Source organism: Schistocerca gregaria, chromosome 4, assembly GCF_023897955.1.
Source record: "Schistocerca gregaria isolate iqSchGreg1 chromosome 4, iqSchGreg1.2, whole genome shotgun sequence".
NCBI lineage: Eukaryota > Metazoa > Arthropoda > Insecta > Orthoptera > Acrididae > Schistocerca > Schistocerca gregaria.
Window position 1 is genome coordinate 675,457,411 of NC_064923.1, and position 20,265 is coordinate 675,477,675.

General features: G+C 41.7%; 1 protein-coding gene across 2 annotated transcripts in view; it reads right to left on the reverse strand.

Annotated features, from left to right (window-relative positions):
• Window positions 1-20,265, reverse strand: part of LOC126268089 (pentatricopeptide repeat-containing protein 2, mitochondrial-like) — a 63,860-nt gene that overhangs the window by 27,229 nt on the left and 16,366 nt on the right. For both annotated transcript variants that reach the window (XM_049973593.1, XM_049973594.1), the window contains exons 3-4: window positions 9,538-9,640; window positions 6,558-6,752 (exon numbers count right to left, since the gene is read on the reverse strand). In XM_049973593.1, the coding sequence (XP_049829550.1) occupies window positions 6,558-6,752; window positions 9,538-9,640 (298 nt within the window). The remainder of the gene's footprint in view (window positions 1-6,557; window positions 6,753-9,537; window positions 9,641-20,265) is intronic.

Genomic DNA, 20,265 nt, shown 5'->3' on the forward strand with positions numbered 1-20,265 from the left:
TACTATGTAACAGACAGTTACAGCCAGCAGGTCCACTAAAGACAAAATGCTATATGATTTTTGCTACAAACAGATGCAGTATGTTCCTGTCCATATTTTCCAAACCAGCAGGTGCTGTGTTGTGGAATTTTCTTCTTTTATTCATCATTGAAGTGCAAATGTAGAGTTTCAATGAAGTGATTAAAACACAATGGAATGGAACAGTATGCATACTTGACAATGTCAACATGTGGATATGCTACACTGTCTTCAGTGTATCTCCACTGCAGTAATCCAATATCGAAAGCCACAGTGAGCACACTATCACATAATGTGACGGTAATATCAATGTCGTATCCAGACCTTTGCCATAAATATGTTATCATTGTTTCATAAAGTTGGTTATAGATAACAGTGAAAGCAGATGATGAAACATCAGTCATGTAATGTGACCTGGGTTTGTAAGGTTGCAAAAATACAAAATCCATGCAATAGAGTTTGTACTGTCTAAATAAATATACCTCCAGAGGTTGGTAGCATTTGGCTAGCTTTGGTGGCAGTATCTGTAGCATAATATTCTTGTTAGGAAAACATTATTCTATCAGACTGTAGTCTTTGTGCCTTGACTATGAATCACAAAGTAATAGACCATTCCACCAACATGTTCACAAAGGACCAACCTGAAAAAGACTTTTCATGTGCTCTCTGGTCATTTTTCTATTTTTACTCACTTCAGTACAGAAGTTCTGTGGACACATTTCTGCTAGTTTCTTTGCAACCTGTGAGCCAAATGGCCCCTGTGGTTTCTGCAAACAAATGTAAAGCTAAAGCTTGTTAGTTAATCTACCATCTATCAATGCAGCCACATCTATTTTGCAACTGTGTGTGGCACTATGAACAGATTTTACCACACCAGCTGTTGATTTTTCGCATCTGTGTGATAGTGTCTGGGCAATACTGCACACATGTGCTTAACAACCTTTTTTGTCTCCAACAAACATGTTTACATCTGCCTCAAATGTTTCTCCTCTCTTTCTAATAATATGGTACTTTTAATTTCTTTGTTTGCCATGATTGTAGTGATATGCCTGGATGATTGTTATCTACTTCTTTGAGGCCACTGATGAAATGCAAAGAAGTTTTAAAATTGTCCAGAGCACTGGTCCAAGCAGCTCTCACAATCTGCACTTGAATGTGCCAATATTGGTCAACTGATCCACGGTCTCCGGCTTTGTCAAACTGCACTCTTATAGATTCATTTAAAGCCTTCAGTTTTGAAGTTTGTTTCTCTTGAAGTCGCTTGGGTCATGTTTTTTTCTTTATCGCATAATTTAAAATTATCTCTTAGTTGGATTTTGAACTGATGTGACTATAACAGTTCATAAGTTTTCTGTAAGAAAGTCAACCTTTATTAAAATAATTCTCATAAAAGTTGTCCAATGTTCTTTCATTATTACACTGTAGCACACTGCTTCATGATATTTTTGGGTTTGAAGGTGCGTATCCATGACTTCATTTAATGGTGAGAACATTCCAGAACTGTTGAAACTATCATACTCATGGTCAGTTTCTTCGGCACTGTCAGACTCAATCACTATTCCGATCCAATGTGACGGTATGTATCTGTTAAACCCCATAATATTTTTGCATTATGATGTCATCTAACTTGTATGAACATTGCTGATCCTCCACTACAATTACATACTCATTATCCGGTGCGTAAGCTCGACATACCTTTACAAGCATCAGGTTCACAACATTCACACGATTAACTGCCTGCAGCTTATTCATGTTTGACATCTGTATATGTGTTTCACCGTGACACACTGCAACATTCATGTTCGTACTGTATGCACAGCTATGGCACAGTGGGGCTACTACTCTGACCTTCAGATGGCGCTGGTGGCTACACACAGTTATATACATGAATGACATTGATAGCTATTCAGAAGGGTACAACAATATATTTAACACACATTTTCAATCAGTTTTACTCATTCGAACTGTGGTACTTCCCTTCTTAGAATAGGTCTATAGATGTCAAATAGGGATTTTCTGAAAATCGTCCAAAGCTGTCATTTACTACTTCTTCTACTGCCAACTGGTTCTATAGAACTTCTTGCCACTCTTCCTGAAGCATGCACCTCCCATTTTTATCTACATCCTAAAATATATTAATAACCATCCTAGCTGTCCCATATCAGCTAGCTTTCAAGCCCCCTATAAAAAGTATCACAGACATGTTTGATCACTTCCTTGAGCATCTCAAATCCATTTCATTCCTCTTCCATCTGGAACCTTCCTTGTTAGCGTCACCCTGACCTCTCTCCATGCAGATATCGCACATGGCCTCTCACCCCAATAACATCACCTCTCCTAAAGAGAACCAAAAAGTCGACAAAAAACACTGTCTACTGTCACCCTAACCAACTTCATCCTTACCCATAATTACCTTACTTTCGAGTGCCAGGACTACAAATAAATCAAGGAGCATGTTCTAGGAACCACAATGGTCCCGTCCTATGTCAACCTTTCCATGCCATGCAAGAGGCAGTTCTCAAGACCCAGAAGCTGATCACCTGGCTTGATACGGACTTATTAATGACATCTTTGTGGTTTGTACTCATGATAAAGAAGAAATCCTCCACATCAAGCAACAGTTTAATTCATTTTTTCAATTCAAAATCACCTGATCCTTTTCCAGAACCAAACCTGCCTTCCTTGTCATTGACCATCTCCACACTGTTTGCTGATGACAATTCTATCCGAGATGGCAAAGGACTTGTAACAGCAAGCAACTGGAATTAATATTGTGAGATCTTAAAGCTTTCCCGGTGTATCAAATGTTTGTACTGCTCTCTAGAGTCCAGCCAGGTGCAGTTGTCAATTAAACACAATATTTCAAAGGTGTAGCTTGCTATCATCTTCATGAGGTACCAAAAGAATGGGTGTCTTTGCTACATCACACTTCCTTTATGCTCTTCATCACTCCCCACACCTTCCCTCACTAGGTGGCCACGCAACATGTGCGGTAAAGTGATAGGCAGATTCAATTGGTGAATATTGGGCATGAACTGCAGTTTCTCTCTGTTCTTGCCAACTCTATCAGGTGCAGAAGTAGCTCTCAGCCTACAGTATGACTTCAGCTGGCTGAGCACTGGTCCCAACCTTTCCTGAGAGTAAAGCCACTGTCGCTATTGATCAGCCCATTGGCCACTTTTACTTCAAGTCACTCCGACGAAAGTATACTGAGGGAGTTTGAGCATTTTAAGGATATATTCAAGGAGAACAGATACAGCACAATACAAATTCAATGTGTGTTCATGCAGAAGGTGCAGGTCCAGCCAATTGAACACTATGAGGAGTTTAAGACATTGGAGTATCTGCAATACCTGACTCAATGTAATATTTAATGCATTTTCCACTTCTGGAAAGGCATCCACTATTAGCTACGGTGTCAATGATGTGGGGCTCTGTAAAATGTGTGTCTACTATATCTCGTGCAAATGCAGTAATACAATGAGCAGACTGTGCTCTTGTAACCCAGTGTGGGTTGCAACATAATTATATGCTCACACTCACATCAGAGGTGATATGGGATTTAAGGTCATCCATTTCTTGGTATATGGAGCCTGTGCGCAGGAGTGAAACAGCTGAGATTTTTAAGTTCTCTGTGTTTGGAGACAATACAGAAAGACTTCAGTGTTAGGCTAAGTATGAACATATGGTGATGATAGTGAACTGAGACTCTGGGTTGGCTTACTGATCTCCTTTTCACTACTTCTTCACATGTTAGCAATGAACATGCAGAAGAGCACAGCCACTGGTTTATAAAAACGTAGATGAGGCTTGTTAGAGTCTCCAGTCAGCTGGCAGAACAAATGGACACCCCAGCATATAAGTTTGTTAAGATAAAGAGTAACATACTGGATGGTACTAAAGACCACGAACTGTGAAAGTGGCAGAATCTGTTGCTTTAATCGAACCCTTAGTTTTAAGTACACGTTAAAGTGAAAGTGACATACAGATAGGTACATGCAGACAAATATATGATGGAAACCAATAACCCAGTCCAGATGTACTTACAGGCACACTTTACAAGTCCTTCTTAGCGTGGAAGCTTAACTCAGAAGATGTCTTCTGTATATCCTGTTGTTCATCTGAGGCTGAAACTCTTTTGATCACTGGACTCGATCTCTGCCTTGGATGGTGTTTGAGTGTGTCTACATATGACATTTGGAGGGGTTTGCTTGCAGATGAGTTGCTATTCCAATGCTTTTTATCTCTAATTTGCAATCTGTGAGTGTGAAATCAAGCAGTGGTTTCTCAATGGACTGGTGAAAGCAGCTTGCACTACACATCCCTACCTAAGTTACAGGCTTACAATTAATATTCATACTTAGATTTTTTTCTTTTTTTCCTGGCGACCTTGCATGATTCAGACATTTAAGTGCAGACCGATAAAGAAAGGTGCCAAGAGTGCAGAACACACACCAACCTCAATCAACACTCAAAATCTGCAGTTGTAGAACACTGTGTAGCTATAGGGGTATGAATGAAATATGAACAAATGGAAGTGCAAGGGCAGATCTTGTCACTTCTCAAAAAACCATGGAACCCAGAACGAAGCCAACTGAGATCACACTGTCAGCCGAGATTTACTTCCACACATGACAATTGCGGCAGAAGCACTGAGGGATTGTAGTTGGCATCCAGCAGTTTGCGATTTCCCCCACCCCCACCACTCCGCATGACACAGTGAGCAGCCTGGTAACGGAAGAAGCAGGTGAGGAGCAATAAGAGTAGAAAGGAGGTGCGATGTAACAGACAGATGTTATATGTGTATCACCTGAGGTATGCTTCAAAACACTGTGATCTCTAAATGATGTCCCTGCCTGGACAACTGAAAGAAATACAACAGGAATGGATAGTGTTATAAAAAAGGCTAAGATGAATTAAAACAATGGTAATGGAATGCAGTCAAATCAATATGATACAGACAGAATTAGATCAGGAAACAAGTCACAAAGTAATTGACGAGATTTGCTATTTGGGCAGCAAAACAAGTGATTGTAGACAAAATTGAGAGGACAAAGAGCAGGCTGGCAATAGTAAGAAGAGCATTTATATAAAAAAGAGAACTTCATTAACACAGAATATAAATTTGAGTGTTGGGGTGTTTTTCTGAAGGTATTTGCATGGACTGTAGCCTTATATGGAAGCAAAATAAGGACAATAAGCAGTTTGGAGAAGAAGATAATGGAAGATTTTAAAATGTGATGCAACTGAACAATGTTTAAAATTACATGGGTGAATCAAATAACTAATGAAGCAATATTGAATTGAACTGGGAGGAAAAAATAAATTTGTGCCACAACTTGACTCAGAGATGGGATCGGTGGTTAGGACAAATCCTGAAACATAAGGGAATAGTCATGGAAAAAAATGTGTGTGCAAAGGGAAGCCGAGGTTTGAATATACATTGATCATTCATATTAATGTGACCACTGCCTATGTATGATGAGAACGTACAATAATCACTCACAGAGAGCAGGCAGCAGCACTAGTAGTGGAGGGTGTTTAAAGCATGTCAGGCGGCACAGAAGGGTGTAAACAGAATGATTTATTTGATGTCCAAAGGGGCATGGTCACTGGTTTTGCTGACTTCTGTTCATTGGAATTTGCATGCCCATGTCGCAACTGGAAGCCCACTGAATGACAAAAGGTGACCACCTCATATACATCACATTTTATGCTCCATCAGACTGCTACTGGTGTGTAATGCGTGAAACTTCTGAAAGCAAACACCCAGGCTGGCAGAGCATGCATTATGGCATGGGGAATGTTTTTGTGGCGTACCATGGATGATTTTGTCATACTGGTAGACACAATGGATCAACACAAGTATGCATCTATCGCTGGGGACCATGACCACCCCTAGATGCAGTTTGTTTTTCCTCGGCACCATGGCATCTACCAGCAGGACAATGCAATGTGTCACACAGTTCACAGTGTACATGCATGATTTGAAGAGCACCAAGATGAGTTTACCATACTCCGGTGGCTACCAAACTCTCTGGATTTAAACTTAATTGAGAATCCTGTGGGATCACCTCGAGTGGGCTGTCCACACCATAGATCCACAACCAAGAATCCTAGCACAGCTGGCCATGGCATTGGAGTTGGAGTTGGCATGGCTCCACATCCCAGTTGGTACCTTCCAGTATCTCATTTACAATCTTCCTGCATGCCCTGCCGCAGTCCGTACATGAAAAGGTAGTTATTTAGGCTTTCAACAGGTGAACACGTTAATGAGACTGTACACTGTAGTAAGCAGATTCGAACTGATGTAGGTTGCAGTAGTCACGCAGAGATGGACAGGCTTGCACAGGGTAGACTAACACATAGAGCTGCATCAAACCACTCAGTGCAAAGTACTTTTGAATTATTGTCATTGTTTTATAGTTACACTCTTGTCAGTCATGATACCATGTGTAAACTGAATACTTATAAAACACAATAACACATTGAAAAGTGCACTGTAAAAATATGTCCTTAAAAACATAAAATTAGCTCACCAATTTGTAGCAAGCTGCCATAGTTAATACAACAACATTTTTTGGAAATCTTGCATTCTGAATCTGTTTGTCTTTAATCATTTCAAATACAGTTAGCATATCTTGGTATTTCTCATTCTTGTAGAGGAGGTCCAAAAGTAACTGATATGATATTAACTGATCAAAAATCCCATCAAGAGCAGAGTCTTTGAATGCCTAGAAACAAACAGAAAAATTAAAAGACACAGGGAAAGACTAACATTACTTTAAGAAAAACAAGTAACATCAAATACAACGAAGTATAGTCACTGACTACTCCTCTCTTCTAAAACTGAAGTTAAAAACTTGAAATTTTACAAATTGTAAAGTATGTGCATATAAAGCAATTAGTGTCTTAATGAGTTATATTTGTAGGAATGAGAGTTATATTTGTAGGAATGAGTTATATTTGTAGGAATGAACTAAATGTCACGGAACTTTGTAAGATCACAGCCCCTTGTACTATGACATGGACAATATTATTCACAGGAGCACTTTTAACAGGGCATAATTTTATTTTTAAAATAGCCAAGAATTTCCATTAATATTGCATTTAAGTTCTAGCAAGTTTTGAAATTTTTTGTTGCCAAGCTGATTACAGGTATTGAGTATCACATACAAGATAAACTATCAAATGAATCCCAGTGTTAAACTATTTCATGTTGTCGGGGGTGATTCAAAAATCCCTTGATATTTCCTTGAAATCAGCTTGACTGAGGGGGCTGACTTACCAAGAGGTCTGACAGGATTTCCTTAGGAAGTTTAGAAAGACAGGTCCATCTGGGCAAGCTATCAGGGATCTAGTAAAAAAGTTCAAAAGAATGGGAAGTGTTGCTGATGGAGTAAATTCCAGGTGGCCAGTAACATCACTACAGCCTATAGACATCGTACAGAATTATACCAACTGCAATCCAACCACCCCAACATGATGGCTCAGTAGGAAGCTAAAATTCCCGCAAACAATTGTGTGGCAGACGCTAAGATTCACATTTAATAAACAGGCGTACAACATCCAAACTATGCACTACCTTAACCATAAAGACACTGCTGCTCGTGTTGCCATTAATGGCAAGAGACCTTCTACAATCACAGAGGACGAAAATCTCATGGAAAACTTTCTGTTCAGTGATAAGTCCACAATACACACATGTGGCAAGGTGAATAGGCACAACTGTCGCATTTGGGCGTACAATAACAGATTCAATTAACCTAGATATGCTTCAACAGTAAGAAGCCTGTTCAAAAAATTATGGAACATTAATAATTTTGCGCCAATGGTGTGTTGGAGCAAAATGCGGTTGGCATCCCTGCACATGCCTGTGTTTAACATGTAACTGCTGGAAGTTTCATTGTTGTATGTCCGTTACTTACTGTTCAGTGGTGCACTGAGTAGAACGTTGGGTTGCATATTTTGCGAATTTTGAGATGGCAGAGTTAAGAGGGACAACACATCTGCTTTAAATTTTGCGTGAAACTCAAGAAAACCTTACACAGGCCCACCAAATGATGCAGGAAGCCTACAGTGATGAGTGCTTACGCTATGCTCAGTGTTACGAATGGTTCACACAGTTTAAAAATGGCCTGACAGAAGTGAAAGATGATCACCATTCAGGACACCCTTCGACACTCATGTCAGGAACATCAACTAAATGGTGCTTGCCAATCGAAGACCAAGTGTCCAAAAGATTGCAGAAGACTGTAACATTTCAGTTGGATCATGTCATGAAATCCCGACATAGCATCATAGAATGCACTATGTTGCTGCCAAGTTTGTCCCATGGCTCATGAGTCAAGACCAAAAAAACCTCACCTCACAATCTGTGAAGAGCTTTTGGATCAGGCAAATGAGAATGTGATGTTCCCTCTCATGGGTGGTGAGACATGGGTCTAAGGTTATGATGTTGAGAGCAATGTTCAATCTTCACAATGGGTCGGGAAATGTTCTCCAAGACCGAAAAAAGGTCATCAGGTCAGGTCAAATGTCAAAGCTATGCTGATAGTCTTTTCTTTGACTTTGAAGGATTAGTTCAGCTTGAATTCGTACAACAAGGACAAATTGTTAATTGAAGTTACAATCGGGACATGTTATGACACTTGTGAGAAAATGCAACAAGGAAATGGCCTGAAACATGGCAAGGCAATTCATGGCTCTTGCATCATGATAAAGCACCTGCACATACATCCCTGTTGACACATGACTATTGCAGAAAAAACAAAATCACTCTGCTGCCTCAAGCTATATACTTTCCACACCTGGCCCCTGTGGACTTTCTGTTATTTCCAAAGTTGAAAAACTTGTTGAAATGGCTAAGATTTGCAACAACAGGTGAGAAAAAGAAAATTCACAGATGGTACTTCACATGATCCGACAGAAGGCACACCAACACTACTTTCAGAAGTGGGAATGCGAGAGTTTCTACTGCTTATCTTCGTGCTTGCCAAATCCTACCTTGGCCAGCAATGCCACCACATCTCCCCCCAATCGAGAACGTTTGGAGCATTATGGGTAGGGTACGATACATCAACTGGACAGAATTTGACACGATATCCCTCAGGAGGATACCCAACAACTCTGTCAATCAATTCCAGGCCTAATAACTGTTTGGCATAAGGACCAGTGGAAGACCAACACATTATTTACTTGCTCAATTTGTGTAGCTGTTACTCTGGAATAAATAATCCATTTTTTAAAATTTTAATCATTTGTTTGTTTGTACACAAACATCAGCTCTACCGATTTCCATTCCATTCAGATAGTTCCTTCGTGGTTTGTGTCTTTTTTTTTTCCTTCAAAGTGTATGATCCCACCATTAGTGACATATATTAGTAGACGGTAAAGAATGTTAACTAGAGAAACAAGAAGTCACATTTTTTCCAGGTAGTAAACTGAATAAAAATACTTAAAACTTATTTTCAAATCCGGTGTAAATGATGAAATATGTTTTGTTACGGATGTACTTACATTCAATGCTTCATCTGGCTTATTCAGGAAGTAAAACATTCTCATAACAACTGGTCCAAAGACAAAAGTTCCAAATCTTAGGTCCTTACTCTGATTGTTGAATCTGCAACCAAAATCCCAATTTTTATACATACTGAAAAGAAACTACAGGTATCAAATCTAAACAACTGACACATTTCTTGTGTTTCCCACCCAATGTTCTTAAGACATTCTTCAGTATATTGCTCACTGACAGAGAGAGAGAGAGAGAGAGAGAGAGAGAGAGAGAGAGTTCATTAATATGTCCTTGGAAGGTCCAACTCCTTGCTTAGTCCAACTACCCCAATCCCAGTGTCTGTTAGGACTTGTCAGTGAGTCATCACCTGCAATACAGGTCTGAATCAGTTGGCAGTTAACCACTCATAGGTGCAGTAGTTCGATCAGTTTTAGTATGAAATAATTTGCTTTGACCTTGATCAATAAATTTACTGTACAGTCATTTGTTTTATAAGTTAGTAACAATGTTGTTACGCAACAATCAAATAACATTAAAACCAAAAATCAAATAATGGAAAATCCAGGTTGGAATGTAACAATATTATGAAAAGGATATATGCTACTCACCATTTAATGGAGAGGCTGAATTGCAGATAAGCACAATAAAAAGACTGTCACAATATAAGCTTTCGGTCTTCGAAGCCTTTGTCGAAAATACACACACACACACACACACACACACACACACACACACACACACACACACACCAGATCGCGCATGCGCAACTCATACAATGATTGCAGCCTCTGGCAGCTGAAGACAATGTTGTTCTCAAACATTAAAGTATTTAAAACTAAATCATGGCATCAACTAAATCTAAGCATGTGATAATGTCTTTAGTGTAGAAACTGAAAGGGCTTGAAAGGTTAGGGAAAGAGATCTCTTCAAGGCATTGCACTTGAGATAGGTGTTGACATAACAGCAGCTTTTAACAAGTGGGGCAATAAAAAAAATAAAAAAAAAATAAAATAAAATAAAAATAAAAAATAAAAAAAAACCTCATGAAACAATATTATGTATTATGAAAAGGATAGTTGCTACTCACCATATAGGTCTTTGTCAAACACACACACACACACACACACACACACACACACACACACACACACACACAACCGTGTGTATATTTTCTCTATTTTCGACAAAGGCCTTATTGATTGAAAGTTATTTTGTGGCAGTCTTCTTCTTGTGCCTATCTGTGACTCAGCACCTTTGCTATATGGTGAATAGCAACTATTCTTTTCATTATATTGTTACATTCCATCGTGGACTTTTTATTTTTAACACTCATACAAGTCATACAATGATGATCGGTGATGCGACTGAACTGAAAATACACCAGACTTTGAAGAAGCCTATAAGTAAAATTCTAGACAATGCTTTGTGGGTGTGTTTCGAACAGAAGATGAACTCCATTGTCTGGACCCATTCATAAAAGAAAAGGCACCAATTACACAAAAATTAAAAATTTACAGTGTGCAAAAACTAGCTAGACTGTTGACAAAAATGATGTGACATTCAAAATGTAATTATCTTGAGCAAGAAGCTGTTGGATGACGAATCAGCTACCAATGAGTTTGTTCCAAAATCTGAAACCCCTGAGTAGGTGTATAACATTGATGAGCCTGGCTTAAACTACATAATGCTCCCTACAAGAATTCTTGCTACACAGAATCCATCGGCAACACGTACAAAACTTGCCAAAGACAGAATTACTATTGCTCTCTGTAGCACTGCTAATGGCAGTCATAGGATGCCTTTGTGATGGCAGGAAAAGGCATTCAAAAACATTAATGTCGCACGCAATCTGTATTTTATCGTAACCAAAAGTCAACACAGATGATACAGCATCTTTAAGGAATGGTATTATGACCAATTAGTCCCTGCCATCACAAAATAACTACAAGGAAACATACTCCCTAAACATGCCATATATTGATACTCGACAATGCGATAACTCATCAATCTGAAGATGAACTTTAAAAGATGAAATAAAAGCTTTATTCCATCCTGGTAATGTAACATGTATAATCCAACCCATGGACCATGGGATCAGTGAGTGGCTAAAGAAGTCATATCGTCAAAAATGCATTTGATCAATTTTAGAGGGGACACAAGGAGTTAGCACCATGTTTAGAGCAAATAAATCAATAAATATAAAAGATGTGATCTGTACAGTTGCCAAAGTGTGGGAAGATTTGCCAGCATCTGTGCTTGAAAAATCTTGGCACAAACTATAGCCAAAAATTAAGGAATATAAAGATGAAACATCAAAAGAAACAAGTGAAGAGAATGAAGATGAAACAGACCATGGAACAAGCAATGAAAGTCATGACTTAGTAGACACTCCTGCGATTTTGAGGCATTTGTACACTTTACAACTGGATATTGGACCCAGTGGCATGAATGAGTGGCTCAGTGTAGCTGAAATTACTGCACAATGGTAGAAGAATTAACAAATGATCAAATTACTGACACTGAAGAACTGATGAGAATGAGAATGATGATGACACCAATGAAGACAATGAACCAATGGCTAGAGCATCACACTTATATGGTAAAATTGCATGTGATATAGCCTTTCAAAACATCTAACAAAGCTCTATGTGTACCCGAAAGACATTTTGTGGATGGATAATAGCAGAGCATCGTGGCAAAATTGAAGTTGTTGGTTCCTAAGAAAAAGCTCATTACAGATTTTTTTGTCCTGCTTTAGATCAGAACATTTTTTACCATGTGATTTCATGTTTTGAACAATCAATTGCAAATCATCTGTGTGTCTCTGCAGTACGACAATTCAGAACACATTTTACAGTACAGACACTGATTTATACCACTATTTTTGTGTGTGTGTCATTCCATGTCAAATCAACCAAAAATTTTAGGAAATGACACCCATCGTCGCACAAATCCTTGAAATTTTGGGTAGTGGACGTTTACCTAGATGTATTCTCATTTCCAAAATGTAAATGTTGCAGGTCAATTACTTTTTCACTTATGATAAAAAGAAGTTGTACAGATTCAGGAATTCAGGCTTTCATAGACGAGCTCCTTTATAATTTAAAAATGCAATAGTTCCTACAATTTTTGCAGTGGAAGGTTGAAGTTTTCTTTTTTAGTTAAAGTGGAAGGTTTATATTTTTATAGTCATGCTTCTTGTAGTGAATATCCACCACCTACATCTCATAAAAAATTGTAAATAATTTCTTTTAAACAAAATCCATGCACGGACATTATAATTTTTTTAAGTAATTGCCCCCTCATAGATACCTTTGAAAAATTTACAATTTTATTATAAATATTCCAGTATGTTACACAAAAAGAATCAATTTGTAGAAATAATGGGAAGTGTGAAAAACAAAGTTATTGTAAAAGAAATATTGAAGTTGCTAATTCATGACTACTATGTTACCACTAAATTGCTGAAGCTGGCTACACTGGATTTCCCTAGGAACAAATCATATCTGAGAACACTGTTTTATTGCCACTACATGTATTGTGTCATGCAGTTCCTATGTTTTGAGTCATGCTCACTGAGCATGCAGTTCTGAGTTCTTGTACTGACAAGGGGAGGCCGCCAATTGTGAAATTCATACTCGATTCCTACTGCGCATAATAAAAGCTCATGGACAGAGGTGTAATGTGGCAAAGCACCAAAATGCACTTCTCAGCTGTTGACAAGAAAATCGACAGTTAAAAGAAACCATTGCGGTGAAATACTCTCTACGATTAATAATTTTCTACAGCATCGTGGCGCAGCAGTAAGTGCTCGGGTTCGTAATGTGAAGATTGCCGGATAGAATCTCGCGCCATGCAACCTCTTTAGAAAGAAACTTCCACATGGGAAAAATATATTTAAAAACAAAGATTCCCAGACTTACCAAGCCGGAAAGCGCCGATAGATAGGCACAATGAATAAAACACACAAACACACACATAGAATTTCGAGCTTTTGCAACCGGCGGCTGCTTCGTCAGGAAAGAGGGAAAGAAAAGGAAAGATGAAAGGATGTGGGTTTTAAGGGAGAGGGTAAGGAGTCATTCCAATCCCGGGAGCAAAAAGACTTACCTTAGGGGGAAAAAAGGACAGGTGTACAAGGGGAGGGGGGGGGGGGGGGGGGCGCACACGCACGCACGCGCACGCGCGCGCACACACACACACACACACACACACACACACACACACACACACACACACACACACACCCATACGCACATACACAGATACAAGCAGACATTTGTAAGGGCAAAGAGTTTGGGCAGAGATGTCAGTCGAGGCGGAAGTACAGAGGCAAATACGTTGTTGAAAGACAGGTGAGGTATGAGCGGCGGCAACTTGAAATTAGCGGAGGTTGAGGCCTGGTGGATAACGAGAAGAGAGGATATATTGAAGGGCAAGTTCCCATCTCTGGAGTTCTGACAGGTTGGTGTTAGTGGGAAGTATCCAGATAACACGGACAGTGTAACACTGTGCCAGGATGTGCTGGCCGTGCACCAATGCATGTTTAGCCACAGGGTGATCCTCATTACCATCAAACACTGTCTGCCTATGTCCATTCAAGCGAATGGACAGTTTGTTGCTGGTCATTCGCACATAGAAAGCTTCACAGTGTAGGCAGGTCAGTTGCTAAATCACGTGGGTGCTTTCACACGTAGCTCTGCCTTTGATCGTGTACACCTTCCGGGTTACAGGACTGGAGTAGGTGGTGGTGGTGGTGGTGGGAGCATGCATGGGACAGGTTTTACACCGGGGTCGGGGGCGGTTACAAGGGTAGGAGCCAGAAGGTAGGGAAGGTGGTTTGGGTATTTCATAGGGATGAACTAAGAAGTTAAGAAGGTTAGGTGGACGGCGGAAAGACACTCTTGGTGGAGTGGGGAGGATTTCATGAAGGATGGATCTCATTTCAGGGCAGGATTTGAGGAAGTTTTATCCCTGCTGGAGAGCCACATTCAGAGTCTGATCCAGTCCCCGAAAGTATCCTGTCACAAGTGGGGCACTTTTGTGGTGCTTCTGTGGGAGGTTCTGGATTTGAGGGGATGAGGAAGTGGCTCTGGTTATTTGCTTCTGTACCAGGTCGGGAGGATAGTTGTGGGATGCAAAAGCTGTTTTCAGGTTGTTGGTATAATGGTTCAAGGATTCCGGACTGGAGCATATTCGTTTGCCATGAAGACCTAGCCTGTAGGGAAGGGGCCGTTTGATGTGGAATGGGTGGCAGCTGTCATAGTGGAGGTACTGTTGCTTGTTGGTGGGTTTGATGTGGATGGACGTGTGAAGCTGGCTATTGGACAGATGGAGGTCAACGTCAAGGAAAGTGGCATGGGATTTGGAGTAGGACCAGGTGAATCTGATGGAACCAAAGGAGTTGAGGTGGGAGAGAAAATTCTGGAGTTCTTCTTCATTGTGAGTCCAGATCATGAAGATGTCATCAATAAATTTGTACCAAACTTTGGGTTGGCAGGCCTGGGTAACCAAGAAGGCTTCCTCTAAGCGACCCATGAATAGGTTGGCGTACGAGGGGGCCATCCTGGTACCCATGGCTGTTCCCTTTAATTGTTGGTATGTCTGGCCTTCAAAAGTGAAGAAGTTGTGGGTCAGGATGAAGCTGGTTAAGGTAATGAGGAAAGAGGTTTTCGGTAGGGTGGCAGGTGATCAGCGTGAAAGGAAGTGCTCCATCACAGCGAGGCACTGGACGTGTGGAATATTTGTGTATAAGGAAGTGGCATCAATGGTTACAAGGATGGTTTCCGGGGTTAACAGATTGGGTAAGGATTCCAGGCGTTCGAGAAAGTGGTTGGTGTCTTTGATGAATGATGGAAGACTGCATGTAACGGGTTGAAGGTGTTGATCTATGTAGGCAGAGAGACGTTCTGTGGGGGCTTGGTAACCAGCTACAATGGGGCGGCCGGGATGATTGGGTTTGTAAATTTTAGGAAGAATGTAGAAGTTAGGGGTGCAGGGAGTCTGTGCTGTGGGGTCAGGAGGTTGATGGAGTCAGGTGAAAGGTTTTGTAGGGGGCCTAAGGGTCTGAGGATTCGTTGAAGCTCCGCCTGGACATCAGGAATGGGATTACCTTGGCAAACTTTGTTGTATGTGCTGTTGTCTGAAAGCTCACGCAGTCCCTCAGCCACATACTCCCAACGATCAAGTACCACGGTCGTGGAACCCTTGTCCGCCAGAAGAATGACGATGGATCGGTCAGCCTTCAGCAGTGGTGGTGATGGGAGTAGGATTAAGGTTTTTAAAGAAGGATTGAGGGGCAAGGCTGGAAGTTAGAAATTCCTGGGAGGTTTGAAGAGGGTGATTTTGAGGAAGAGGAGGTGGGTCCTGCTGTGACGGAGGACGGAACTGTTCCAGGCAGGGTTCAATTTGGATAGTGTCTTGGGGAGTTGGATCATTAGGAGTAAGATTAGGATCATTTTTCTTCATGGCAAAGTGATATTTCCAGTAGAGAGTACGAGTGTAGGACAGTAAATCTCTGACGAGGGCTGTTTGGTTGAATCTGAGAGTGGGGCTGAAGGTGAGGCCTTTGGATAGGACAAAGGTTTCAAATTGGGAGAGAGGTTTGGAGGAAAGGTTAACTACTGAATTAGGGTGTTGTGGTTCCAGATTGTGTTGATTGGAATTTTGAGGTTTTAGAGGGAGTGGAGCTGGAAGTGGGAGATTGAGTAGATGGGAGAGACTGGGTTTGTGTGCAATGAGAGGAGGTTGAGGTTTGCTGGAAAGGTTGTGAAGGGTGAGTGAGTTGCCTTTCCGGAGGTGAGAAACCAGGAGATTGGATAGTTTTTTCAGGTGGAGGGTGGCATGCTGTTCTAATTTGCGGTTGGCCTGTAGGAGGATGCTCTGAACAGCCTGTGTGGATGTGGGAGAGGAAAGATTGAGGACTTTTATTAAGGATAGGAGTTGACGGGTGTGTTCATTGGCTGAGTTGATGTGTTGGTGAAGGATTAGGCGGGTGAGGGCTATGGATTGTTCAGTTTGGAACTCGTATAAGGACTGATGGAAAGAAGGATTGCAGCCAGAGATGGGAACTTTAAGTGTGAGGCCTTTGGGGGTAATGCCAAATGTCAGACAAGCCTGAGAAAATGAAATATGGGAGCGTAATCCGGCTAGCGCGAAGCCATGTTTGCGAAGGGAATGTAAATAAAACTTAATGGGGTTGTTGTGGGGGTGTTGTGAGTGTGACATGGTACTAGAAGGTGGAAACTGTAACATGAGGCTGAAATGAAAATGAAAATATATGGGGAGAGATAAAGGTGAACTAGAAAGCAACTGGAGATCTGGTGTGAAAAAAGACAAAAAATTGTTGGTTAAAGCTGGGCTATGTTGATCCTGTGGTGAACTTGGGTTGGTAGGCAACGATGTGCATAAAGGTTAGGTGGTTGTGTTGCCACCAAAACACGTTAAAGGGTGGAGAAATTCGGGAAAATTATGAAAAATCTACGTGTAAATGTATTAAAAGGAGTGGTTTTGTGGTGGCAGATTATGAAAATGAGGCTAACAATTGTCTGACGAAGAAATAATGATGTTAAAACCTGTTGGAAGTGTCAAAAATGATCAGTGATGTGGGAAAAATGGCCAGCACATCCTGGCACAGTGTTACACCGTCCGGGTTATCTGGATACTTCCCACTAACACCAACCTGTCAGAACTCCGGAGATGGGAACTTGCCCTTCAGTATATCCTCTCTTCTCAGTGTCCGCCAGGCCTCAACCTCTGCTAATTTCAAGTTGCCGCCGCTCATACCTCACCTGTCTTTCAACAACGTATTTGCCTCTGTACTTCCGCCTCGACTGACATCTCTGCCCAAACTCTTTGCCTTTACAAATGTCTGCTTGTGTCTGTGTATGTGCGGATGGATATGTGTGTGTGCGCGCGAGTGTATACCTGTCCTTTTCCCCCCTAAGGTAAGTCTTTCCACTCCCGGGATTGGAATGACTCCTTACTCTCTCCCTTAAAACCCACATCTTTTCGTCTTTCCCTCTTTCCTGAAGAAGCAACTGTTGGATGCGAAAGCTTGAATTTTGTGTGTATGTTTGTGTGTCTATCGACCTGCCAGCGCTTTTGTTTGGTTAGTCACGTCATCTTTGTTTTTAATGATGATGTAAATAAAATAGAAAGAAACTTCCACATGGGAAAAATATATTAAAAACAAAGATTACAAGACTTACCAAGCGGGAAAGCGCCGGCAGACAGGCACATGAACAAAACACACAAACACACACACAGAATTACGAGCTTTCGCAACTGGCAGTTGCTTCGTCAGGAAAGAGGGAAGGAGAGGGAAAAATGAAAGGATGTGGGTTTTAAGGGAGAGGGTAAGGAGTCATTCCAATCCCGGGAGCGGAAAGACTTCCCTTAGGGGAAAAAAAGGACAGGTGTACACTCGCACACACACATACACACATATCCATCCGCACATCTGTGTGTGTGTTTGTGTGTTTTGTTCATGTGCCTGTCTGCCGGCGCTTTCCCGCTTGGTAAGTCTTGTAATCTTTGTTTTTAATACATCTTTGTTTTTAGATATATTTTCCCCACGTGGAATGTTTCCCTCTATTATGGTTGCTTCATCAGAAAAGAGGGAAGGAGAGGGAAAGACTAAAGGATGTGGGTTTTAAGGGAGAGGGTAAGGAGTCATTCCACTCCTGGGAGCGGAAAGACTTACCTTAGGTAAACAAACTTATATGTGGTTTATATACATGAGCACCACATATTAATTATCAGGTGACACTGCTTTCCAATGCTGACTACATCCCGAAGAGCGAGTACATGGTGAAGGTCTGCTGACTAAAAACCCATCACACATACTTAATGTAAGATTTGTTGATCTATTACACTGTATCAAGTTTTGGGGCTAAAAGGAAAACATACTTACTATGTCAACTAATTCCAGCTTAGTAGTATCTTTCAAGTTATACCAGTGGCGATGATCAATCCACTGTGTCAGCAATTCAATTGGATGCCTTCCGCTCCCGGGACTGGAACGACCCCCCCACCTCCACCCCCCACAAAAACCCACATTGCCCCCCCCCCCCCCCGACGAAGCAACCGGCAGCCGCAAAAGCCCGAATTCTGTGTGTATGCCTGCGTCCATCGACCCGCCAGTGCCCCCGCCCGCCAAGTCACATCACATATGTATATATATATATGAACATAACAGAGGGAAACATTCCACGTGGGAAAAATATATCCAAAAACAAAGATGATGCGACCCACCAAACAAAAGCACTGGCAGGCCGATAGACACACAAACAAAAACAAACATATACACAAAACACCAGCCCTCGCAATCAATGCCCCCCCCCCCAGAAAAGAGGGAAGGAGAGGGGGAGAGGGAAAGACGAAAGGATGTGGGCTCCAAGGGAGAGGGCAAGGAGCCACCCCAATCCCGGGAGCGGAAAGACTTACCTTAGGGGGAAAAAAGGACAAGTGTATACTAGCGCGCGCGCGCACACACGCGCACACACACACACACACACACACACACACACACACACACACACACATCCATCCGCACATACACAGACACAAGCAGACATTTGTAAAGGCAAGGCAAAGAGTTCGGGCAGAGACGTCAGTCGAGGCGGAAGTACAGAGGCAAATACGTTGTTGAAAGACAGGTGAGGTATGAGCGGCGGCAACTTGAAATTAGCAGAGGTTGAGGCCTGGCAGATATCGAGAAGAGAGGATATACTGAAGGGCAAGTTCCCATCTCCGGAGTTCTGACAGGCTGGTGTTAGTGGGAAGTATCCAGACAACTTGGACGGTGTAACACTGTGCCAAGATGTGCTGGCCGTGCACCAAGGCATGTTTAGCCACAGGGTGATCCTCATTACCAACAAACACTGTCTGCCTGTGTCCATTCATGCGAATGGACAGTTTGTTGCTGGTCATTCCCACATAGAAAGCTTCACAGTGTAGGCAGGTCAGTTGGTAAATCACGTGGGTGCTTTCACACGTGGCTCTGCCTTTGATCGTGTACACCTGCCGGGTTACAGGACTGGAGTAGGTGGTGGTGGGAGGATGCATGGGACAGGTTTTACACCGGGGCTGGGGGCGGTTACAAGGGTAGGAGCCAGAGGGTAGGGAAGGTGGTTTGGGGATTTCATAGGGATGAACTACGAGGTTAAGAACGTCAGGTGGACAGCGGAATGACACTCTTGGTGGGGTGAAGGGGGGGGGGGGGGGGTTCGTTCCGGTCCCGGGAGCGGAAGGCGTCCAATTGAATTGCTGAGACAATGGATCGATCATCGCCACTGGTATGACTTGAAAGATACGACTAAGCTGGAATTAGTTGACATAGTAAGTATGTTTTCCTTTTAGCCCCAAAACCTGATACAGTGTAATAGATCAAAGAACCTTACATTAACTATGTGTGATAGGTTTTTAGTCAGCAGACCTTCACTATGTACTCGCTCTTCAGGATGTAGTCAGGATTGGAAAGCAGTGTCACCTAATTATAAATATATGGTGCTCATATATATATAAACCACGTATAAGTTTGTTTACCTAAGGTAAGTCTTTCCGCTCCTGGGAGTGGAATGACTCCTTACCCTCTCTCTTAAAACCCACATCCTTTTGTCTTTCCCTCTCCTTCCCTCTTTCCTGATGAAGCAACCGTTGGTTGCAAAAGCTTGAATTTTGTGTGTATGTTTGTGTGTCTATCGACCTGCCAGCGCTTTTGTTTGGTAAGT